Source organism: Pholis gunnellus (assembly GCF_910591455.1).
Source record: "Pholis gunnellus genome assembly, chromosome: 7".
NCBI classification, from domain to species: domain Eukaryota; kingdom Metazoa; phylum Chordata; class Actinopteri; order Perciformes; family Pholidae; genus Pholis; species Pholis gunnellus.
In genome coordinates, this window is record NC_136533.1 from 16,124,708 (window position 1) to 16,151,511 (window position 26,804).

General features: G+C 42.0%; 1 protein-coding gene across 2 annotated transcripts in view; it reads right to left on the reverse strand.

Moving 5' to 3' along the window:
• furinb (furin (paired basic amino acid cleaving enzyme) b) overlaps positions 1–26,804 on the reverse strand; it is a 66,315-nt gene that overhangs the window by 28,801 nt on the left and 10,710 nt on the right. For both annotated transcript variants that reach the window (XM_079162994.1, XM_079162993.1), the window contains exons 3-6: positions 8,113–8,211; positions 2,016–2,111; positions 175–303; positions 20–96 (exon numbers count right to left, since the gene is read on the reverse strand). In XM_079162994.1, coding sequence (XP_079019120.1) covers positions 20–96; positions 175–303; positions 2,016–2,111; positions 8,113–8,211 — 401 coding nt within the window. The remainder of the gene's footprint in view (positions 1–19; positions 97–174; positions 304–2,015; positions 2,112–8,112; positions 8,212–26,804) is intronic.

The following is a 26,804-nucleotide window of genomic DNA, read 5'->3' on the forward strand; positions in this document are numbered from 1 at the left end:
TCTGCTTTCGCCAACTTACCTGTTTTCATTTCGCTGCGTGTATCTTGGTTGTGGGTCAGCATCTCCGTCATTCACATCATAGCTGGCCTCAGGGTCCTAACACAGACGTGAAAACGGTCAGGACACCAATCCTGTCATAGAACTTTTTTCCGCCATGAATCTTGTTCAACTTACATAATTGCTGACGAGGTCAGGGTGGTCTTTCTCAATGCCGTCGTCCAGGATAGTCACCACCACACCTTTTCCTGTGTAGCCTTGAGCCCAGGCCACTTTAGTATTCAGATCTTGATGCGTTGGGGTCGACTGAAAGAGACACAAGGCTTTTGTTCAGCTGTCAATCTGTTGTAACTGACACTTCCCAGACAGACCAACAGAAAAGGTCTGTTGGTGTGACAACGGCTTAAATCATCTGCAAAGGCCTTTTAGCCGCCGCACAGCGTTATGTTTTCACCATAAAATGCTCAATACAAACTTAAAACACCAAGATATAAAAGGGAAGATCATGGTGGTGGTTCATGGACACAAAATCCAACTTTAATGCATGACCGTGACTTGGGCTTCCACTTTGGGCCGACCTGCCCAGTGTGAGCGCGTTCTACTGTAGTTACGCTGTCAGAAAAAAAGACGGAAAAACTGCTGCAGAAATCTCGGTGAGAGCATTTCCCTCTCTTGCAGAAGAAATAGCAATCTGTGAGCTTTCAGAGGATACCAAGTGGAAAAGCGTGATTTGGATGAACAACAGAAAATCCGTACAGTAAGAAGTATGTGAGCGCTAGAGGTGAAAGAGATTAAAGAAAAGCACGGGTAGAAATGGAAAAGACATCACAGACAACCTTCTCTGCCCTCTTCTCTGTTTCCTGCTGATTCTTCTCCACAGGGTATGACTCCTGCATGTGCACTTCTGTGAGGATGCCTGATGCTTCGGTAGGTAGCTTACGTTCCTGGAGGTAGGCTTTGAACTGGCACAGATGCCATTCAATACATATTTTAAGTAAATGTTTGCAAAAAAACAGCTGGGGCCCATGTACCAGAATAAGCCAATATAAAAGCCCCTAAATATAAAAAAAATTGGTTTTACTGCCAAAAAAAACATCAGCATGGGTAGCATATGCCTTAAACCATTGTTTGGTTTTCAGACCTGTGTAGAATACGTTATACAGGAGAAATAAAGGTTAAAGCCCTGAGACGATAAGAGGTCTAATGCTGAATGACAGAATTGGTTCTATTCACTGGTGATATATGAATATCTAGGGTAGTCAGTGTTGTCATTAATCCCTGGCAGTGACAGAGGTTTTGTGTATATAAAAAAAGGAAAAAGGGGAGATTAGGGCAAATTTAAGGATATCAGAGAAAAGCTGTAAATAACCAAGCAGACAGAGCCAGGACCATTTGCTATCAACGTTTCACAGATGATACAGTTTAGTAGTAATCTGTCCTGACATTTCATTTTCCATTCAACCGGGCATCCTGGGATGCATTGTATTGTACATTTGACCGTGTAGATGGTGAAGCTGTACAAACTATACGCCTATACGTTTAGTCCAAAAGACAGCAATTCAATTTATGCTTATCTGACTGACCATGAGGAAATTAATAACTCGTGCCTGTGCGATAACAAATATGTCTTAAATCAGACAACGTTTATGCAGAGCTGAAACTATTGAGTGCTGTTCAGAGAGGGTGATTATGGTTTAATTAGAAATAATTGCATACCAGAAACTGAAATATGAAGAAAAAATAAACTGCTATGAACAATTCTGAATGCAGAGGAGGACCTTCTCCTTGGCTTCAAAATCTTAAAAAAGAAAAATCATTAGATATTCTACGGACTGCACCTATTAATTTGTTTGCTGGTAATGTTACACGGAAGCAGCTTTAAATGTTATTGCAAAATACACTATGAATGCCATTTTAGAAATAATAGCTACTGAATGTTTGACATTTTCAACGTCATCTTCGCTATAATGACAGACTAATTAAGTCTAGACTATAAAAGATAAGACACCATCACACACCAGGTACCACTGCTTGGGGAAATCTGGGTCTGTTGGGTCTTCATAGATATCCCTCTTCTTCCTTTTTTTCACCACTTGCTGCTCCGCCCACAGGACCTGGGATGCCGAGACAGACAAACACACACACAAACACACACACACACACACACACACACACACACACACACACACACACACACACACACACACACACACACACACACACACACACACACACACACACACACACACACACACACACACACAATCAGAGAAAATTCGTAGGTTTACACAGTTATCTTCACATGCTATTGTGTAATTACTAATGTTCTAATTTCAGAAATTGTTGCAATGTCCCACAGACTGTAGAGGTGGAAAAAACCCCAGCTGTGTTCCAAAAAGCAATAACTAGAAAGAGAGGCAGAAGCAAATCTAATTTATTTCATTCCTGAGATGCTGAGGGAAAGTGGCTGCTGTACAGTTTGCCAGAAAGGGCTCTTTGAAGTCCTGGAGGCTGCAGGGATATGCACAGGACTGGTTGGAGTGGGTGACAGTACAAATGATACTACCAAGAGTAGTGAATGTCATATAATAGTTAGGTTATATATATATATATATATATATATTGTGCAAAAAAAACACAGTTCTTGCCAAACTCCACACAATAGCAAATCATTTCATGACTGGTCCATTTTCCCGTACCTCTGCCATGCTGGTATCTATATATTTTGACAGGTATTATGCTCTGTAAGCATGATTGACAGTGGTAAGAATGATCAAAGACATCCAAAGACTTTAATATTTGTTCATATTTTTCCAGACACCCGAATATATATTTGGCACATTTAACTACGTGTATTGATAACTAAGCATTTCATATCTAAGCTGCGAGATAAAAATCAGATAAAAGCCGGGAATTCTAATAAATTATGTAACGCTAATAAAGACAGCCTTCTGAAAACGGTGGGCAAAAATACGCCTATTTCCAAAAGAAACTTGTCTTGCTATAATACAGGTTTACATCACTAAATTGGACGTGAGTGAGCCAAAGATTGAGACGTGAACGGATTAGGGAACCACAGAGAGAAGTGTAGTGTGAAGGACCTGTGGTATTGCTTTTACAAACATTACTTTGTTCGAAATAAATAAAAGCCAATCAGCTATAATAAATGAAGGAGGAACGCATTCAATTCATATTTGGAAGCTGAAGTGGACTGTTACTACTGCAGCAGTGGGAATTTGCATAGATGGAGTGCGCAACTATAGAATATACACTTATCCTCTGAAGCACTTTAAGCAAATGCTGCTGTGCATTATTATTGTCAGTGATGAATTCATCCTTTGCTGAAGTCTTTGCTGAAGGTGACGAAGCTTAAACTGATTCCACTTTTGTGTCAAGAGCTCTCAAGCTATACACGTCTAAACTTGTGAATTTCCTGTACATTGCCGAGCAGATTCTCGAAAGTCCAACTTGTTATTGAAGTATTTACGTCCGTTTAGCTTTTTTTTTCTTTTTCTTGCCACTTTCTCTTGCTTCTAGAAGCGAGCGCTTGTTTCATGATTACATGCTCTCACAGTGTGAAGCTTCCGAGGATGGTCTAGCTCCTATAACCTCGATGAAAACTTTGCCTCAGAGAATGAAGCCATTGACCTTTTTCAAGTGACCCTAGACTAATTAACATTTATCTCATTTCATTACATTTATAACTGCACACGACTGACCCTGTTGCACTGCTGGCACAATGACAGCGGATAGATGAGTCAGATGATGAGCCGGATACAGTCATCTAATGGAATATATAGTGTTTCATTTATATAGCATATTAAAGCAAATTATTCAATAGTTGTTCAACTTACAGCTTACTTATATAACGCCGCCGTAGGAAAGCGGACAGTCAGAGTAATAGACATAATACAATTGGATCTTTTTGATGATGGCAAATTGTGGAATATTTTATGTATATGCGCAAAAACGCGCTCTTACTGAGAAAAAAAAAAAACGGTCTAATCGAAAAACCACGCCGGTGAAGGTAAATAATTAGACCTACTAAGTACCACCCCGAGGTCTGGGACAAGGTCAAAACGGAGCCGAACACAACCGCATAGGGAAGCAATCATGAGGCAAGGATGAGGTCTCGACGTGGCCTCGGTCTGTGATCCGCTTGAGCAATAAACTATTTGTTCCATCTCTCGCACAGTGTCCTGAGGGCTTTCCTGTCTGATGACTAAGGAGAAGACACGCCGGTATTGTTTGTAATGCAGAGAGACTGCCAGCCTGTGCTTTGATCTGTAAATCTGTTTCCACGGTTTATGGAGAAAGATGACATGTTAAAGGATGACTCTGGTGATATTCTTGTTACTAAATCACATGAAAAGACCAAAATGAATTGATCCATCAGACAGTATATCCAAAGCCTGACGCTGTATAGCTTATTCCTCTGTGCCATATATCTCCGTTGTTGTGCAAAGACTGTTAAAAAACCCATCAGTGAGCAACACATTGTGATGGACATGAAGTTTCTTTTCTTTTTTCTACTTGTAGTACACATTGTAGACTTTCCTTTAATCATTTTGTTTTACTGAATAATTATATTTCTTAGGGCCTGTAGAAATAACAATCGGAGAGGAATGAGACAGTCTTCAGTTGAACTACTCACAACAGATGGACTTGTGGGACCTGTGAGAAGGGGAACTGCCTCAAACGCTTGCTAGTGCAGCAAACCCGCTGCTGAAAATAGTCCCCAACAAACACAATATTCCTCCATGTCCCTCCTGTGACTCATACTGAGACATTTACGTCTTTGGTAGCAACCAGTGGGCTCGGGGCTGAGCTCCACAGACATGCTGGTTATTGAGAGACGAAAGAACGCATTGTTGGTTTTGGTCTTTTCATGGGGTTTGCTGACAATAAACACAAATATAGAATATTGCCAGCCTTATCCTTTAACGGTAAGGCCTCAGCACAGTAAAGAGAGAGAGAGAGAGAGAGAGATGGAGGGTAAGTTCCCTCCGAAACACAGCATGCAGTAAGCTGCCTTACCCTGCGGTTTGTAAAAAACCAACAGCAGCCACCCCAAAACAAATAGATTTTTTTCCTTTATAGAGAAGGTATGGGGAGCGGAGAGGAGATGACAAACAACCCTTGCAAGCATAATGGTAAAAGCTTATGCAGCTGCCAATGTAATTTTGCCACTGTGTGATTATTCAACGGGGATGGTGATAAGTGGCATGTTAGCACCGCGGAGCTGAGGAAAAGAGACAATGGAGGTAATGTGAGAGCCTTACAGAGAGGAAACACTACAGCAAGCTCAAAGCTTATAGGCTAATCTAAATCCAACCATTATGTTTTCACGGCGTTTTAAATGTGGTTGCTTTGCACCAGGTTAAGCAGAACCTTCTCTTTCCCCTTTTCCAGGGATCAGATGGTCACACACACACACACACAAATATGAATATACAAACTCTCAGAAATAAAATACAAACCCACTCACTCATGCTGTAGTGTTTTTTGGCAGTGGTCATGCTTTGCCTGAGGTTTGATCTGTTTCTGGTTGTTTAGGTGGGCAGGTCACCTAGGGACAAACTGTTGATCCTTAGCCAGAAACCTGGAGCCCTTAATAGCTGGGGGGTAAAGCACGGTGTTAACTCGAACCGCCGACAGAGATGAACCTGTGAGATGGAATCTCTTCTGTCAAAAATGTCTTTATCTCTCTGGCTCTGCTGTTAGGGCTTCAAATTCAAGATGCTTTGTCTCTCACTCGGTATTGCCAAATGACACAGACATGAAGGCAATCTAAAAACTTAAAGAAAACCTTTATTATACTCGTCATTAAACATTTACATGAAATTTGACCTCTGCATTTAACCCATGCTATATAGCATATTGGGAGCAGTGGGCTGCTGAGAAGCGCCCAGGGAGCGGTTAGGGGTCCAGTGTCTTGCTCAGGGACGCTTCGGCACAGGACTCATAGCAGAGACTTTGTGGTTGCCGGACGACCATCTCTACCCAATGAGCCACGGCCGCACAGCCACACAGTGAACCTCACTTTGCATCATCCAGATTCATTTTGCTCCTTGCGGGCCACTTATTAAAGACGACGCCAATTAGTCCTGCGGTTTTGCCAACAGTTCGATCTGCATTTCATCCTCGCCAGCAACACAAAAAATCCATTATCATACATCATTAAATCCTTGGTAACAATGACAAAATCCTTGCCTCTGTCGACGCTCATACGAGCTCTCATTTGTTGCCGATTTTGGAAATCCTAAAACCATTTGAGTGCCATAGTTCTCTCCCAGCTCCGAGGCGGACACCTCTGAACCATTTGCTCTCAGAGCCTTGTTATCGTCCACATAGACCGACCCGTCACCTCTGGCCTCACTGAATGTCACCATATCACACTAATTATGTCTTGGGGCTTCTGCGCTTGTCACACCACATCAGTTCTCTCCTCAGCCAGCTAGACTTTCTCCACAGAGTCATCCTCGGGATCTACTTGGCAGACCTACCTTGCTACAGATGGCCCAAGTCTGTTGTCACTTCGTAATGGCCCCCTTTTTAGCACCAGTCAGGTACCTCTTAAGATGCTTTTAAATAGATGCAATTTACACAACTGCCAACAGTGTTTCCAATGTAAACATGACAGCAGCGCGTCGCTGAGTCAGGCGGCAGCAGCACTGAAAGAGAGGGTGTTTACTAGCGTGCACACACACATACCTGTAGTTTGTTTTTTTTTTGCTGCTGATGCCTGGGTTGTCAGTTATTCAAATTTTCTTTGACATTAATGGGGATATTTTTTTAAAAGTTATGATTTTAACTGATCAAAATAGTGATGTTGCATGAACACAACATCAACATTATGAATGGCAGATTCAAAGGGTAATTTCAAACACATCACAAACGTAACAATGTACCATATTAACCACAGTTAATTAACTGATGCAAAAAGTATAAAGTTCATCTGAAAAGGTGAATTTCCTTGGTTTCCTTCAAAATCTCTTCTGTGCTGATTAGATAACAAATAATGAGAGCTTTTAATAGAGAGTAAATTGCATTTTTCATATAGGCCTGGTATTAGCATATCTCCTGTTGCCTTCACAAGACAGCGATGTAATAATCCATAAATGTCACATCTAATTACCATTTTTATGTACAGCGGAATGCTTTACCTTGTACGGAAAAAGAAAAAGATTTTATCTAGTGTTTCCTGTAGTGTGAGGCAGCTCAGGTGGATTTGCTTTGACTAGAAGTCTGCTGGATTGTGTGTGTTTAGTTGTAAGAAAGAGTCTGTCTTAAACAAAATGAACCAACACAACCATTCAAAGCCAGCGCAATGAATATTGAGAGAACACTCTCTCTTCTGGCTGCCACTGTCATTTTCAACACTGTTTATGAGAACAAAAATTCTGTCTTTCGTTTTCCAAAATTTGGCAAGAGTTGAATTCTCTTCGATTTAAGAAATAAAATCAATACATTTTTATTTTTTTTTACCTTCAAGAGAATGACAGTGAGTACTGACAGACATTTCTCCCGGGTGGGAACAGTGCAAACATAGCATGGTTATACAGGTCTGGCAATAAAAGATTATCATGCTGACTCAACCACATCTAGCATGTATGTACAGAGGCTGAGATGTTGCTGAGTTATAGTATACCAGGTGTAAATTGGTGGTTGGGCTGTATGCAAATTCAAGACCAGAAGTCCAAATGAAAATGACATTCAGGGATGGAAAATGTTGTTGTTTTTGGATGCTACTTTACAATGATGAATGCCAATTTCCCTCTCTATTCAACATTTAAATGCAAATAATGATTTTACTAGACTGGAGAAAAAGCAAGACCAAACACATAGACACTCCCAGCTGTTGTGTTGTTCGGCTGGGTCTATTTTGCATGTTTACAGCTAGGTGGAACCTCAGATTGGGTCATGGGGACAGATGGAAGGACCGGCGTGGACTGAAAAGAATACAGAGTTTGACAAGCTGTCACTGACGCTGGCATCCTTTTCTCTTGTGATATATACACTCTCTCTGTGTGTGTAATCCAATCTGTCTTTTGGCCTTTTGTTGCCAACATAGAGTGCTGCAATGAGCAGTGCGAGAGCTGACAACAGCCTTACCTGTGGTTCTTTTTGCAGTCTGACGTGCGTCCCCCTGTGGCCAGACAAAGCCCTCTTTTCGACAGCATGATGCCTGAAGTGATAATAATCACCAAAAACCTGCACAAACATAAAGGGAGAGGCAATGAGTTCACCTGCAGCAACTGGACAGCCAGATAACACTCTGTGCTCACCAAAGCATTCATGAGCGCAAGAGCAAATGTGCAGACAGTGTTCATTTCAGAAAAAAAAAAAAAAAAGACCATCCATTTGGACATTGAAACCTGGCATTCTCTGCCCACATTCAAAGCTAAATGAGTATCTATTACTGCACTGGCGGGTAAAAAACATTATTTTATTAGCACTCATAACATATTGTGAGAGTCTTGGCCACAGGAGTGCTGTGAACGCCACATACCATAAGCTCTCTGGAGATTGGAGAAAATGTCTCACACACACACACGCACACACACACACACACACACACACACACACACACACACACACACACACAGACAGACACACAGACACACACACACACACACAGAAGTGCACTCAAAGAAGGACATCCATTACACAACTGCAGTTGGACACTAGCTGTCAAAGGTGATTAGACGCATCCATTAGACGTAGTTTGAATTCAGAGCTAGACTGAAGCATTCAACGTGCTGCCGTCATTGTCCCATTACACAGCCTGCTCATAAAAGAACTTTTAAGGACACGCGATTGGGTGACAGCTGTCACCAAACTGGCCTGAAACTAAGGGAGGGCATTCTTTTTGTCAGCCCTGCTCTTAAGTGACGCACGAAGCGGCCTCGTGGTCAAGGACAGCCGACCTGAGAAAAAGATAGAGACTAAATAATACAGACACCCAGAGATAAGTGCGCCGCAAAAGGACTCAAATATCCAAACAAAAGTTGGGGGAAGGAGACGACGAGGAGCAGCCCCGATAGTCTTTACACAGCTATTCACAAGAGAGAAGCCTTCATTTGAAGAGGAAGTATTGCAATCTGTACAGTAGTGCCACTGGGGACTGGCTCACCTTCACAAGCCCAGTGGAGCGGAGGAGGAGAGGAGGAGGAGGGGATAGAGGGAGGCAGGGTTTGACAGGCCGACCAGGCAGGATGGATGTGTGTGAGGAGGGAGAAGAGCAGACGCAGCAGGATGGAAGGCTCTCCTGGGGCTGCAGGCTGATTCTGCAGGCTGGCTGTCTGCGAGCCGACCAGACCGGAGCTCAGAGGCCCAGTCTGGCAGCGCTGATATAAAGCTGCCGGCCTGGCGCCGGCCAATTTGACTTCATTTGTCAAATATTTGTAATTGGGACTTGCTTTTAAACCACTCGCTGTGATAATTTCCACATAAACTGAGTGACCATCAGTCTTAAATTAGTCAGCAGTGTGCTCTTTTCCCTTGGACTTCAGGTTGCACACAATTATGTGCTTTTGTGAAGGACAATCTTTTGATGATTCAAAATGTGGCAAGCGCCGGAAAAAAATCTCAACATAAAAGAAATATTTCTTTACCGATTTCAACGACATGGCTTAAATAGCTTACGTGTTCAAGGCCAGCATTGGTTAAAAATTAACACTAAGCCAGATATCAACACCAGATATCAAGCAGATATAAAATATGTCAAAAGTACGATAGCTAACACCGCACAGAAAGGGGAATTTAAATCCCTAGAACAGGATATTCTCCTTGGAGACACTGTTGAAAAAGATCCTCTGCGGCTGTTGACTTCGTGACATCTAAAGTAAATTCAGTAAATCAGCGACTGAACTTACAGACACCCCGTGTCGAAAATAACATCAAAGTCATGCGAAAAGGGAACTAGCCTTGTAATGATTCAAGATTGAGGTGCGATGAGGGATGTGACCCAATAAAGTAATGAGACCCACTCTCATATTGATTGCATCAGGGCAGGAAGCTAATTTGTGCTGCACCGCGGTGGCTTTTCTGTGGGACAAACCTATTTCCTCGAGTGCTGATGTCCTCATTAAGACCTAGAGTCTTATATGGGTCTTGGGAAATTGAGATGGAGATAGAAATGTTGGTGTAGCAGCCCATGAGTGTGGCTGAGTCATGCCTCTCTACAGTCGGTACCAAAAAGAATCACATGAGGCGAGTGCGAGTGTGCGTGCGCGAGTGAGTGCGTGCCGGTGATGATAATTGAGAGCACTGTGGGCCATTAGTCACCCTGCCACTACGCTCTGAGTCTGCCTTAGAGGAATACTGACCTTTACGCTCATATTTTTAGTTGTTTCGCAGCCATCTCTGTCTTGTCTTTACCTTCCTGTAGCCTTAGGGTAAAAAAAAAAAAAAAAGCAGTGCGTACTGTATACGACTAAAAATAATCAAACGTTAAAACTACTAATCTAGAAAAGGGAAGTAGGGCTGCAATTAAAACTTGTTTTGTCAATTTATTGGTCAGTGGTTTAGTATTTTGTCTGACCAACAGTCCAAAAGGTAATCAGTGTACAATGTTATGAATGAATTGACTAATTTCTATGTCTAAAATATGCATCGACCCAGAAGAATGTTACATTTACAGTAGACAAAATAATTCATGTGTCAGCTCTGTGAACAGAGTAGCTGAGAACAGAAAACAGAATAGCTGATAATAACAGATCCTATCAGAAAACAGGGACATGATTTTTAATAACAGGATCACAGAATGTCCTTGTATTAAGGTTTATTCCCCTTTTCAATATATCCAAAAGGGTATTTCAGTGAAGTTTATGTTCTCAGAGAGTAAAATCAGATAGTGAAAGGACAGGCTACAATAAAATGCCCTTGTAAAGTCCATCGAAAGTAGCCCTTGTAATGTGTTTTAAGATATAATATATGGAGCATAATAAATTGCTTTTTTTCTTCCTTTGAAGACCTATGTTCAAAAGAAGTCCTTAAGTAGACTTCACATTTAACCATATTAAGGTTTTTCATCTCACATTCTCAATCCACTGAGAATCTGTTGAGGTCTAGTTCTATAATAGAACCAGTGTCTTGATCATCATTTCACTACATATGTTATTAAGTATTTACAATGACATCTAAGTGGATCATCAGTGAATTATATGATATTGACTTTAGGTTAATTAACTAACTATTCCGAGCTTGTGATGAACTTACACGAGGCGTCTACACGTTGGCCGAGTTTGAATGCAACTGGCATTAAGATGATCGCTCAGGAAAAGCTTTCAGTCAGTCTGAGAGCTTTGTGAGGCGTCAGAGAGGAATCGACCAGGTGTTCTCTGTTTCCTCAGCCAACGCAGTGTTTCAATTTTTATTTTTATTTCTTTAATAATCCTTTACCCCGCCGATTTTCTCTACCTACCACTCACCATTGGGCAATGAACGTTAAAAGACACGGTTTATCGCAGCCTGTTCCAAAGCAAAAGGTCACACTACATTTTTTCTGGACTCCACCGGGGAATTCAAGCCATCTGCTGACGTTATCAGTCCGAGTGGCTGTTAGACTTCAAGGTGACTGAAAGTAATGTCATGGTGGGACTCCTACATCCCGCATTCTGCTGTGTCCTGTTCTGGACTCTTCAATGGTGGCTGCCTGGGTCTCTGGCCACCTCCTGCCACAGTCAATATTGGCCACAGGGGATTGGTTTCAGATCAGTGGTGCCCGAAAACAGGAAAGTAGCGAGCGTTCACTGAGCTGTAACCTAATGTTATTTCACATTGCAGCGTGTGTGCATACGAGTGTTAAGGCAACTCTCCAATGTCACAAGCTGATATGAAATTTTTATTCGCATCAAAGTAGTGAGGATGAAATTATGCACCGCTCTTGTCGAGAAGTGTGTCTGAAATTTGTTTCATGCCAGACACGACACACACGTGGTTGTCTCTAGTGATCGGCGATGATAATAAAATCTAATTTTTTTCTTATCGCCTTGCTGAAATTCTGCACGGAGACTTAAAAAGCATTCCAATATTCAGAGACGTGGTGGTGTAGAGGCAGCCAAGAGTTTGTGTATATACTGTATACGCGTATCTTTGTGTGTGTGTGTGTGTGTATGCATTCAGTATGGAAGCTGAATACAAATATTCAGCCCTCAGGATGGGAGCCTAAAGGTCCACTACACTGATATTGACTGTGACAGACTTCCACATTAAGTGTATTCCCTTAAGCTTGGGAAAAGTGCACAGAGGCAAATCCTCCTTATTAGAACTGGCGTCAATCAGACCCATCTTTCAGGGAAAAACACGAGCATCAACGGTTGGTTAGAGACACAGCCATAACAGTAATTCACTCTAAACAGTGAGCACCCTAATTCACAGCCTGTGATATACGACTTCACCAACCTTGATGGAAGATGCTACAGTGGGTGTGAGACGTACACAACAATGCACACAATGCTCCTCCGCACAGTAGAGAGGGACTTAGAGGCGGCTTCTGTTGCACAGCCGAGATAGAAATGTCAGCGGCACATGGATCGCCACGCGGCCCCACTAAGCCTTTCTCCTTTTCCTTTCACATGTTTTCCCTTTTCTCTCATTGTTGTTGCTTACTTACACAACACACGTCAGTGCAAAACCCTACAGGAACGGTACTTCCTCCGTTGCTTAGAGTATATATATGCAGCAAATGTGCGCGTTCGGGTGGTATGGTGCGATATTTTCGCTGTTGGGTTAATAAAACAGTCGTGTTGTTATCGTCTCCGCTGAGCCACTGGGCGTCCGTCGTTTGGACTAATTACAGCTGAAGCTCTGGGGTTCCGCTTAGTGGGAGAAAGTCATTATTTTACTCTGAAATAGAGGCTAATTGAGTGTTTTCAAATGAAGGGTAATTATTTGTTTGCATCTTAGCTTCAATTCCGCACGCTGCCCGCCTCGTCTGCGTTCACCAGCTCAGGGGACTTGACGTCTTGGGAAAGGCTGAGCCGCAAAACTGTTTTGGCTAATTATGTGGCTGAATAGCAGAGATTTAACAAAACGCCTGTGAAGACTGTCCCTCCAGTAGTGGTAAGGTTAAAAGACAGAGGCAGCATGAAAGGTGTGGAAACCGAGTTGGGCCGTTGAATAAATCTTCTTTAATAGATATAAAGAAGAGTTATTAAAGCAGCTGTTGGAAAAGCACAAAGACCTTGAACGAGGTAAAGAGAGTTTAAATCACGGTGTGGCCGTCCAGACCTATTCTGGGAGAGTAGAACACATGGATGGAATATGAAAGAAAGGAGAGAAATGAAAGCGAGGCAGGAGAAAGACATACATCGCAGGAGAATAGTGAAGAAGAGGCGAAAACTACATCGGAAATGGCTACAAAAGGGCATTCGTCCACGCAAGACACTGAGAGAGCCTCCACTGACGCCTGACCTTTGGCTAATATTACCAGGAAAGTAAATTCAAACCGTTCTGTCACAGTTTATGACCGCGGCCTTGTAATTCTAATCAATGATGGAATCACCCTCTGTGATTCGATGTCTGAATGAAACATGGTGAATCTACACCATATCTCGTATGTCTTAATGCAATGGGTTTGGAGCTGGATTAGACCAGAAAATAAAAATGGCCTCAGTCTATGAATCTCATGCATTTGCTGCAGACATCAATTACATTTTTTTTTTTTAAACGTAGAAAAAGTAGCAGTCCTGATGTACTTTATCTGTGTGGTGTGATTTTTCAGAGAGCAGATAAGGGACAGAGCAGGGAGAGAGGGCTTATCACCCCCCCCACACACACACACACACACACACACACACGCAGTATAAAACTGAATCATCACTCAGCCAAACCTTCCTCAAAGTGACACTGGTACAACAAGCCGGCATATCGAACTCACGCTGGTGTTCAAAGTCATTTACATGTGTGCGCACAAGCACACACACACACCTACACACCAAAGAGGCAGAGCTTCGAGAGAGGGAGACCGAGACGGACAAAAAAAGACCTTGCATGGGAGGGAGAGTTTGTGTGTGACGGAGACCTTTTTAAATATTTCAGATCACTCCTTGCCTTTTTAATTTGAGATTTATCCCACTGGGCTGATTCGTCAGTCTCAATTCCCTGTCTTGGTCGGAGAAATGTGCTCACCAAATTAGTAAACATCCAACTTTAACTATGCTTCGCCGTAACGTTGAATATTCACGGGGAACGAGGGAGTTGGAGCCATCGGTTTTTGCAGTGCAGTCGGGCTTGTTCCTCCTTTTATTAGTAATATCAGTAGACACGGAGAGGACGAAAAAAGGAGAGGAGGATGAGAGATACACTACATGCATTGGTAAACAAGAATCTTTGCTGAAACATGGGCCACAAGGGGCCTCTTCCACTTGCCACGAGGAAAAACAGGAGAAGACTTGATGATGTATGAAAACAACTTCACCGGAAAGCAAAGGATTGAGATCACACTGGGCTCATTTTAAGGCTGTCTGGAGAGGGGGGGTAGTGTAAACGGACTGAACAGAACAGCATCCTTTCTCTTTGGATCGGAAGAAGCTATGGAAGCAAAACGTGCCACCGCGGCCACTGCCTCTGACAAAGAGCTTAGGCAATGAAGCATAGCATTATGTAAATGAGGAGAAAGACAAAAAAAATGGAGAGTGAATTAAAAAAAAAGGAGGGGAAAAAAAAAATCATTTGCTCCAGGAAATGTTATGAAATATTGAGTATGTTACTGTTTAGTATTCTATGGTGTTGTGCTGCTCAAGTACAACCCGAGTGCTACTGGCCTGTAGTTCATGCCTGGAGGCGGCATGTCGCCCTGATTGCCTTGCCATACAAATTTAAAAGCAATTGTGATCTGAAGTGAGTGACGCACACAATCTGCTCTCGACTCGTGTCTCTCCTCCTCCTCCTCCTCCTCCTCCTCCTCCTCCTCCTCCTCCTCCTCCTCCTCCTCCTCCTCCTCCTCCTCCTCCTCCTCCTCCTCCTCCTCCTCCTCCTCCTCCTCCTCCTCCTCCTCCTCCTCCTCCTCCTCCTCCTCCTCCTCCTCCTCCTCCTCCTCCTCCTCCTCCACTCATTTATGTTAATGCCTTGGTGTTCCTACATGACTTTGTTTCAACCTGTTGTCCGCAATCAGGAAAGGACACACCTCTACCAGGGAATGAAAACCCTGCTACTTGTTAGTAACTACAATACATGAAAAATCAATGTGAAGAGCACTCAAAGGGTTCTCCTATTGATTTTTCCTCGACTCAGATCAGTCAATCTATCAATGGCTGCAAGAACAGGGGCCCTGAGAGAGGCGTCATGGATGTACAGCTGCAGTGATGGACTACTGAAAAGGAAATGTGCCCTTCACTTCAAGGACTCAGCTCAGGAAAATTCAAGCTGTCAGCACGTTCAGACATACAGCAAGAAGATGTAACCCTACTGCATGAAGAAGAAATAAATAAAAAACTATGGGAAAGCACTTCACATTTCACTTAAAACATCACTGCGATTTGAAGAAACACCTGCGCGCACACACACACACACTCACAAGACACATAGCGACTCACTCTATGTCGCTGTCTTCCGCTCTCCGTGTTCGACGAGGTCAATAAAAAGAAAAGACAACTCCAGCCTCCAGCTGTCCCCTCCGGCTCCTTCCTCAGACGGTGGTCTGCTTAGGAGAGCCGGGATCCTGTGAGGCTGCTGGATTATTCATTTGCAGAGTGTAACTCAGCCCCACTGCTCTTTTCCACATCACCTATGCTGAATTCCCCGGTGCCTGGACAGCGTCTGTCAGGCTCCGTCACCCCAGTTTTCCAGAACTGAAGTAAATAGGCTCCATTTCCATTCAGCACTCGTCAGTTTAATTCCTTTATTCTGTGTGTCTTTCACTCGCCCCCCCCCAGCGACTCTTCCTCTGGTTTCATCTTTCAATACTGACACCCTCAGTGCTTACATTTTATCCCTCCGCATGTTGAGACCCTTATTAAAATCATTCATGTCTTCCTATCGGCTCAGAATAAGCTGTAGGAAACCTGACAGATTCAGGCTGTATGTGAACGTATTACAAATGATCACATTATTCTACAGTATACTGTGCCGTTTGTATTCAGCACATTGTGGATTACATGTTTGTAGCATTTTTATGATGTACAGTGATGTTTTTTTTTTTTGCTTAGCTCGCAAAGTCCAGCCTTATTTTTGTGCTGCAATGGGTCAAAAAGGTGCAGCAGGTTAGGTGTGTCACTGGCAATTTAGCAATGCAATGCTGGTGTCAGGGTTGTGCAGGTGGGATCAACAGCACTATGTGCAGACACACCCCTATTCTTAGATGATTTTGTCATTATAATACAAGTTTCACTCTTGTATACATTCTTCAAGCAGTGGACACATCCGATTACAAAGGAAAAACAAGTAAACACAACTTGCAAAATACTATCTTCGATATATAAATCTATTTTTTATTTTACAACGTTACTTCCTTAGAGGTTTGTGGTTGAGCACTAGCACTGAGTGGACCAGACCAGCAAATATGTGCAGCTAGTTTCACCACCAGCAAATTAGGAAACCTTTAAGAAAAATAGAAATGAGTAGTAATGCGCGTCATCTTTTCTGATATTTGTGCCTGTCACTTGCAATAACAAAACAAAATTCTTGCATTTAGCAAAGTCTTCTCTAGGGCATTAGTGTTAAATGTGGCGTAGACACAAACAGCTGTTAACTTTGTCTAAAAATAAAATGTATGTGATCAAAGACTAACTACATAAGACTGAACTGACCAAACATTCAGAACCAACTTTCAGCTTTTCACAGTTAGGCGACACAATTCAGTCAGCACTCGAAAGATACCGAGATCTGATATGCAGCCGTACTGACGAGCTGTGATGATATGAAACGACAGCTCAAAGCTGAATTTTCTTCTCTGCATGTGGTGCCGTGGATTAACACGTGCACACAACTGTGCGTGTACGTATGTGTAGGATATCATTTTTAATAACGTTCACAGTTTAATTAATTCATTACATTTGCTTTCTCAAATACAAGATTAACAAAGTGCCTGAAAATGTGTTCTATTTCCATCTCTTTCCAATTGATTTCTCTTTATCTATGCGATTAAAATATGGTATGGTGACCGGTTCAAACTACGTTTGTATGATATACAACATATTCTTTACACTGCATGTGCACAGCAAAAAAAAAAAAAATGACTTTCCTCACAGTGGCCTCATAGATGAAAAGGAAAGACTGAAGCTCCCTTGTTTCATTTCTCGAGTGGGACCCCGAACACAATGTGCGGCAGCCTTGGAACTACAGGAGCAAGAGTGGAAGTGTGTGAGTTTGAACTACGCCTCGTTCAAATTCATGGAACATTATGCCTCTTTGTTGAACCTCAAAAGCACAGAAAGCCGAGGCCATCAAAACATGGAGAGTTTGAGAACCGGGTCCCTGTGTATTGAGAATGGGAGCTTGAGCTTTGCATAGCTCCACGAGCGCCTGAAATAAACTCTGTAAGGGAGCTTTGTGCCGAAGTCAGAGCGGATGGTGAAGCAGTTAAAAAAAGGACCACAATGAGAAACAACAGGCAAAAAATCACATCCTTCACAAATAAGCACGAGTACTCTTAATGTGATTTATTATGGACATCAAGATCATTCTGCCATGAAAGAAATGACATATTTCAAGCTGAAAAAAGTGCCGCAGGGTATTCCTCTCACTGCTGCGTGCATACAGAATTTTGTAAAGAAGCAGGTAACATCAAGGACTGCTGTGTTGTGTGATTGAAGGTTCACTGCTACTTCCTTGACGTGCAGTAAAGAATGTAAGAACATATAGTCTGCAGTGATAGACATTTTATTTCTATTTATAGCTATGCCAATGCACTAGTAAAACTCATGCCCCTCGACTTCCACCCTCATGAGAAAAACTCAAGAGTTCACGCCGTTTAATAATTCATCCGTGTTGTTATTTATTGTCGGCAAGGTATGAACACAGGGCGTGACGGTGTTGTTGAGACAACGATCAGGTTATTTAATGACCGAGCATGAATTAAGCTTTTAAAGAGCGCTTTGTCCCATGGCATTCGGCCAGCCAAATCAGGCGCGCTTTGTTATGGTGCGATTCAAAGCAAAACATCCCACTTTGCAGCAAAGGGCATGACATTTGCAACCATTTCATCTCGACACAACACAGTGGGATTAGTAGAAGCGGGGATTAGCAAACACAAGCACAAACTAACACAGTCTAAAGAGGAGAGAAGACAAACATAATTGGAAGATGATTTAGAAAACAACTATTTTTGAGAAGGGGAAGGAGTTCAGCCATTGTAGGTTTATATTTAGGATCCAAGAGTTTGAGGATATCATATTGCAGCAGGCTTATATAAATCTAATGCAGCAGAAGGACTAACCTTCCACTCATAGCGGCAGTGTGGGGTGCATTCATTTGTGTGGCAGCACAGAAAATATGAGAGAACGAAGCATTTATTATAAAAGACTCTTGTGCAAGGTCCCATGATAGCCTTCATAACAATGATGAATGGCTGAAGCTTTCTGGTAAACTACATCATAGGACTACTACCTTTAAGACTTTCTTCTATTACGCTTAGGACCGGAGCACACTGGGAAGGCTTCCTGCAAAACACAACAAAGGGATTAAAATCCTGGGAAACGTCATATATTTGTAACCTCATTTTGTTTTTCAATTTCCTCCCTTACATCCATAACAGAGACACTGAGACTTTCTGAAGGCTGGATGAAGACAGCCTGGTGTACCATGCTGTTCGTCTTTTCCCAATCCTCCCACAACAAACACCAACAATGGAGCTAAGAGCCGAATGCCATTACGCTTATGACAAAAACTTGAGGAGAAGCATCTCCGTCATTCAGTTGACAGCTTTGAAGGAATCTTCTCAATTGTCATCGCTCAACAAAAAATGTACTCCATCCCAACACTGCTCTAGAAGTGCGGCCCAGAGAGATGAAACGGTGTGAACATTTCACATCACCATTATAGTCACCAAAACGGTCACCATTACCAGTATTACCACAGTATTGTTAAACAGTGCTGAAAAAGTACTCATACACACTGAAATCATTTCACCATGTCTATAGCATAGATAATACCTCATGTAAACATAGAAAACCATATAAAATGCGCATTAACGTGTCCGTCTAAAGCTTGCTCGAGTGTCTGCGTCACTGTAGACAGGGATGTTGATGGTTTTCAGTGCAGTAAAACTCAGTGGGTCACCGGGGCTCCACACTAACTTATTTCACCACCTTCCTGAAAACAATGTTAATCGTCTCGAAATAAAAAAAACTATTAAAATGTTGAGGATATAAATAATTACATTTATTTTGCTCCATTCAAAGAAATAGTGAAAACTGAAACTTTTGCCACAACACATTGTCATTTTTAATCTGTGGGGGAAAAACCGCCTGATTAAGACAAAACACAATGTCAATAAGATTGCTTGAAAAGATTTCACAAGAATCATGATGTCATACTAATACTTCGGGTCCGAGAAAAAAGCCAAACTAAAGTACAGAGGATTTAAAAAAGAATCCAGATAATATCTGAGTTCATTACTGTTTCTTATTGTAGTATATCAAGCATTGTGTTAGTGACTGTTTGCCTGATAAATAAACCCCACCTGTTTTTCTGCATTGTCCAAACATATACAGGTATATATGGGCATATGGGTTGAGCCGTGCAATGACTCTACTTGGTTATGGCAAAAACACAGCATGTACTATGGTATGAATTAAGCTTCTCCACTGCCAAAAAGGTGTTGTTTGGAAAATTAAAAGTCCTGTATTACAACATTCCCAATCAGTTCTACAATTCAACATCTGAGACGGGATAGCCTGCAACCTCTATTGCAGAACTAATGCAGCATAGACGGAGGACAGAAGTAGCATGGAGGGGGGCTTTACAAAAGCTACCAGTGTACACAAAAAAGTAGACATAAATAATGCATGTCATCTTTCCCATTACAGTATAATGTAGCCTCAAAAGTTATAGTGCGCACTATTCTATCCAACCTCTTAATGGAGGGACATTTAAGGAGAGGGTGCATTACTCCTTATTATGACCATGTAAAATACAATAATCAAGATGTGTGGAAATTGTATTTCTTTCATCAGTTAATGAAAACCGCCCCCCCTCCAAAAAAAAGTATGTTTTAGTTGGTGCAAGCTTCTGCACACAGAACAGAAAGTTGGTTTGGAGTTATAAGGGATAAGCATCATGGGCTAAGGAATACAAACCGAAGGTACAGCATTAAACTAGCCCTAAAGAGCCCATTTCCCACTGAAACCACTGTATATCTGAGACAAACTCTTTATCAGGCGCTAAGAGCCAGAAGGTTGTAAATACCATTTGAACGAAAAGCCCCTGGTATGTTCTGGGTCAGTTGCTCCACTCTTTCATGTCAGTTTTATTTTAGGGAACGCAATTTGAAGAACCTCCGCATCGTTTAAATTTTAGACAGAGCTGCTCATGCGGCTCGGCGCTCTGTCTTTGCCCACAAAGGATCCTAAAGGAGACTGAAACTGGAGACGAACACTGCAAACGTATTCGGCATTCGTCCTCTACTGTGAGCGGTATTCTTTCCACGTGGCAGACACTCTCCTTCATTATTCAGGCTGAGAATGTTCTAACTGTATTATACTTTAACTATTACACACAACTCCCTTTCTCCTAGTGAGGGGCTGCCTGACAGCACCCATCCACTCAACCAGAAGAACTCTAATGGCTGCACAAGGATCATTAGCCACTACCAACGCAATTGTTCATAGTTAAATTTAAAATCCATACATTTCAGGGAGCAGCTTTCATCCGTATGTATATAAATCTGAACGCTATGTATGAATACATTTTAAAGGGCTATTCATTAGACCGCCCATTGTCTGTCTGTTTGCTCATAAATGATATGACAGAGTAGCCACTATCCACTGTCAACAGTTATTGATGAAAAAAACGAATCCACCAACTTTGTGTGAACTCCAGGGAGAAGCTACCTGATCACCAAAAGCGCATGAGTCCGGGGGGCCCGGCCGCTTTGTTATTTCACCATCACTCTCTGTCTTGTCTCGGCTAAATCGCATCAGCTCGCAATTGACCAAGTGTCACGCTTCAGAGGGGAGGCTGATATCTGCAGCCTCGCAGACCTTTTACTTCTCCACTCTGCTTCCCTCAAAAGGTCAATTTCTTTCTTCTTTTTTTACTTTTACTGCAGCACAAAGTACACTTTGCAGAACTTTCTTTCTGGCGTCATATCAGCTTATCAGACGTTTCTTTGGGATAAAGGGAGGAAAGAGCTCACAGACCACACGGTCTGGGCTCGGGCCTGTCTGTGCATGGCAATGAAGATATGGTGTTGATTGAAAAAAAAGTTTAATTTGATTTGTCTTTTACTTATTAAATGGAAAATGATAGCGTTATTTTTCCCTTCCCACACGATCCCGGAAACAAAGCAGAACACAGCGGGGAGGTCAGGGTGCTTGGTGATTCGTATGCTGCAAGAGAAAATAAATTCTCAATTATTGTTTTGCTTCTCTTGTAATAAAACCCCCCCTGTAGTCAAATGAAAGACGGGATGCTGGTTCTTGATTGCCGCAGCAGTCTTTTGCAGAAGATCACAGACATCAATAGTCACAAATAACATGCGGAATGGAAATGGCCTGACAAACTCACTTGTAAGTAATTGTGAAGTGAGGGACTCATTTGTCACTTTGATGCATCACAGTTGAGCTGGCATCTTGCGTTAGTGAGCCGGATGTGTAAGTACCATAGGACGGTTTCTAAGGCAGGTTTCTAAGGCAGAGGCGCAAATTCTCCATACGCACATAGGATAAGCTTCAATTCACAGCCAGTGCTCCCAGTACATTTCTGTATTGTGGGCATATTACATTTAACTAAGGTATTTCATTTCCGCTGTTGTTGTGGCTTTCATCAATAACTCTACAAATTAAAAGAAAACTCAAAGCATTATGAAAGCTGTGCAAACATTCAACCATGAAACCCTGCCGAACTCCCTCTCATCCGAATCATCTCTGTGTACTGAACTCTGATTTACATTTCGTGGGCTCTTAAAATAGTCACGGACTGTTGTACGTAACAAAGAAAAGAAGAATAAAAGGCATTATACCAGCATCCAAACAGGATATGAAATAAAAAAAAAGAAATATCAAATGCTAAAATATCAAATAAAAGATTTCATTGTGAGGTATCCAAAGATATATGACATTTCAAGACAAATATGGGCACACAGCAGACAAAAACTAATAACTTCTTAATAACCTGTCTTGTGTCCTCCATCACAGTCAAATTACTTATCGTTTGCACACGTGTAGGCTTCAGACTGCACCGAGTGTGGATACAAAGTTGTGTTCAGAATGTAATGCTGGCCAGGGGCGTCGTTAGGCCTATTTTAGGGGGGCTGAAGCCGGTATATCATCCAATTCATTGACCAGATGGATATAAGAAGATTCTTTAGGAGAGGTGGCAGCTCCGCCCAGGCAGATGAGAGAGAGAAGCAGGAGACTGACGGGGCTGAAGGAGCCGGTGTGATGGAGGTTAGTGGTCTACAGGAAGAGACAGACCAAGCAGCTGCAGCAACTAATGATTTAGGTGAAAAAGACACAGGGCCCAGACGGGTTAAGCTGAAGAGCTACCCACAGGACAGCTTTGGTGCTCAGAACAGGTCATTTTACCACAGCTGGTTTGAGAAGCACAGTTGGTTGGAATATTCAGTCAACCATAATGCAGCTTTCTGCTTTCCATGTAGTTTGTTTGGCAAAAACATCAAACATGATGCTTTGGTCAGTAGTGGCTGCAAGAACTGGAAGAAAGCATTGTTTATCTTTGGCAAGCACGAGATGGCACAAACACATAGGGACAGTGTTGTTGCATGGCAAAGCTACCAGGCAACTAGCCGACAGGGAAACGCTGCACTCTTTCTGAGTGAACCAATCTATGAACTGTCTGAAACAATGGATATCCGTGGCGCCAAAGGGGCCCCAAAAAATATTGGCGAACATGCCACTCCCCTTGGGGCTAAGCCAGCCCTTTCTTTGAATCCTTGAAACGCCCCTGATGCTGGCTGAGCACTAATCTGATCCCGCACTCGCACCTCTGGGGAACAATTCCCCCCCTCACCTACAACTGTATAGTTTTATTTCTAATTCGTATTTTCATTCATACCCTTCTTGATACCCGCATATTACATTTCTAATATTATTTTCTCAAAGCCAAGATGGGAATGCTCACATAAAAAAGGGTTTTTTAAATTAGGTCAACAGTGGGAAAAACAAACGCATGGCGATGAGCGAGTACCTGCATTGCTTGAATATTCCTGTTGTTTGGTATGCAGCGTGCTTGAGGTTATTCCCAATGTGGAGAGTCAAAGACTGACTCAAGGTCTGTGCATAGTTGTTTTTAACCTGCGGGCAGGATAAGGGATGATTTCCCAAGCTCTACCGTAGAACTCAAAAGAAGGAAACTTTTTTCACACTTAAAATGGTGCGTGTGGATTTCTGGCATCGATTTAATGTAATTATTCAAGCTGGCAATTTGCTTCAAGAGGACTTATTCTTATTCTTCTTTTCTGGTGTGATTCAGTTCCTTTTGGGGAAACAGAAATGGGTTCTTCTATACTGATTACAATTTAAAAAATGTGTTTACTTATGCCCAATCAAGGTTTGGCACACATTTTACTCTGAGCAGTATAGCAGCAGCCTGTGTAGTAGTGACATTAGCAGCAAGTCTCTGTCAGTGGCAGCTATAGTGGTGGCAGTAGTGGCAGTAGCAGCGACACAGACAGTTTCTGTTTTTTAATCCTGGCAAAGTATCGAGTCGTTTCATTTAAATTTTAATATTGCAAGTCAAAGTGTTTCATATTGATTGCTGCTAAAGCCGAAGGCATTTGATCATTTCTTTTAGCAGATCAATGCATTAAGTTGGCATCATTTCTAATTGATGCATCGATGCAATAAACAGAACGACAGAGCAATTCAGAGGCGGAGCTTCTCAGTGAGTTGCTTCGCAGCGATATTGTAAATGTCTGTAGTAACTCGTCTGTCATGATGGAGTTCACAAGCCTGAGCAAATTCAGCAAAACACGTCTGACTGCACATTATGCAGCCTACTTTTAAACGAGCTGTCGTCGGCTGTTACACAAACTGTTCTGCAATACACACCTGAATGCTGCACGTACGGTGCAGGCAAACACCCTGACAGTTGCATTTGCTAGGCAACAACCGAGGATTTCTTTGGAATAATGTCACACACAAGGTCTGCACACACATATATTACATCTGATCTACGCCTCTGCTCACAGACATCAAGCCAAATTCAACTGCCAAGGACCCTTGAGGAACGTTCAGTGAAGGAAACCAACAAGGACTGATATCATGGTAACGTGCCCTCTCTAATGTCATGAAATAGTCCTGGAACAAGGGCTTCAGTTCTGAAACTTAAAATGGTCTGAAGACTATGCGAAGGAAGCATTAGTTCAATAGAGAATGATTTTTTTAGCTAACCCTGTCTAACACAAACTAAAATCAACACTATCCTGAACAAAACACCAGAAGTATAAGCATTAAAAACGCTATTTGTTATCAAGCTCTAATATTGAATTGCGTTAACATTATTCATTGAAGTCAATCATACATATACAGTGAGGCAAACATAGAGATATTCTTCACTGTAAACTCAATCTTCAATGGCTTGATACGCAGGATCCTTACATGACTCACACGATCATGAAATAATACTTGTATTACTTTTATCCTTAACACTCTTGGACAAACTGGATCATGTGACGAGTATCACATTCCCATATTGATATATGAAATAGCGTTTGGTCATGTGTTTTTAATGCTAGGGCGTGGTATGTTCAGCCTCCACTGTACCATGCTATAAAACTCAGCTTGCCACAGAGAACAGCCGTGGAAGTGAAATATAGTAGCTGTAGAAGGAGACAAACTCGCAAAGTGGCGGCAATTGTAGCTGAAGCCAAGGCTGAATTATACTGTCGCTACATTCCTCCATGTGAACAGAAGTCAATATCTTACAAAAGGAATGTTCCAACTTCAATTTAGTTAAAGCCAGCCTAAATCGATAATGGGCAGATTATGAATGTGAGGTATTCTTAAAAGGTCCTCCCTGAATAAAAGAGACCTGAATGGAGGCAGACAATGCACAAGCATGGCTAGCTCCATATCTCAGAGGAAACAGAGCAGTCTGATAAACTTTATCCTTTTCCACACACGTTATCTATGCTGTCTAGTCTTTGAGACATCACACGACGAAAACAATATGCCTTACCAAAGCACTGTTACCAAAGCACTGTTAGTAGCAGACTTAACAAGATTTTTTACTTATAAAACATAGTTTTGAGTATCTTTTGAGCAATGATTTCTGTGGATCTCTGGCATAGCACCAACCTATTTCGAGGAGACATTTTTGGGAACAGCTAAAAAGGTCTGTAGCTGCAGGCGCCATATAATGAAGTGGTGCATTTGAATGAGAGATAGCTCTGGGACGAGGAGGTACACTTCACTCAGATCAGTAAACACTGAAATAGAGTGAAAGCTAGAGGATGAAGAAAGGGTGGCGAGGACAACTGAAAGAGGGGAAGAGAGTGGGTAGAAGAAAAAGGGAGACTGGAGACCGGACCTGCAAATATTGGACCGTTTAAGAAGAAGATAATAAAGAGGATAGAAAGTAAAAATGGCAGCCACAAAGGCAAATGAGAAGATTGCAAAGAAACAGAAAAACAAAAACAGGAAGACAAGCACCCAACAAGGAGGCTTCAACCATTACAGTCTGATTTACATTTCATAACTAAGTACACATATCAATAGGAAGAGGACTACTTGTTCAAATGCCAAGTGGCCTTGAGAACTGTGTGTTTGTTAATGCAATGCCAACAAAAAAATGCCCGCCACCCCCCCGGCCCCCCCTTTCAACACAAGAGTAAATCTACTGCAAATAATATGCTGGCAATTTTCTCCATGACAAGCTAATGCCAGAACAGGCTGTAGATTGGTGTGCCAGCAGGCAGGCAGTCACAAATGCTTTACAGTACGGCTGTGAGGCAGTAAGTAGGAGCAGAAGGTTGCATGAAACTTTAAGATAACTAACCATCACAAAAACAAAAGCGCGTGGACACACACACACACACACACACACACACACACACACACACACACACACACACACACACACACACACACACACACACACACACACACACACACACACACACACACACACACACACACACACACACACACACGGAGAGATAGAGAAGTGCATCTAGATACAGAAGCAACAACCAAGGAAGAACCCAAGGCTGAGGAAAATGACATATAATGCCAGCAGGCATGTTAACTCCTGTTACTCCGCACATGTTACTCCAGAGAAGTATCCTTTTTATGTTAATGTCTGCATAGTAAAAGTAGATTACAAATCATTATACCTCTTGATACAGGAGGGTATGATATGAAGATATGAAGACTGGTTTATATTAGTTGGTCTATTATGGAATATTTTTTAACGAGCTCCGAAAACACTGTGAAGTTTCTAGTGACTGGGGGAATTAGTACCAAAAATATATTCAAAAATACAAATTTTTATGAATTACTTCTTTTTTTTAAAATAATAGATTAATAAATAATGTGTTATTTTAATTATGTAGCCACAAGACACATCCTTAAACATCTTGGTGCCATCAGGAAACATTTTTAACTACCCATATGTGGGACAGATTTACAACCTCTGGTCAGCTCAGACTGAGGCACCAGCTGGGTGTCGAGGAGCTGTGG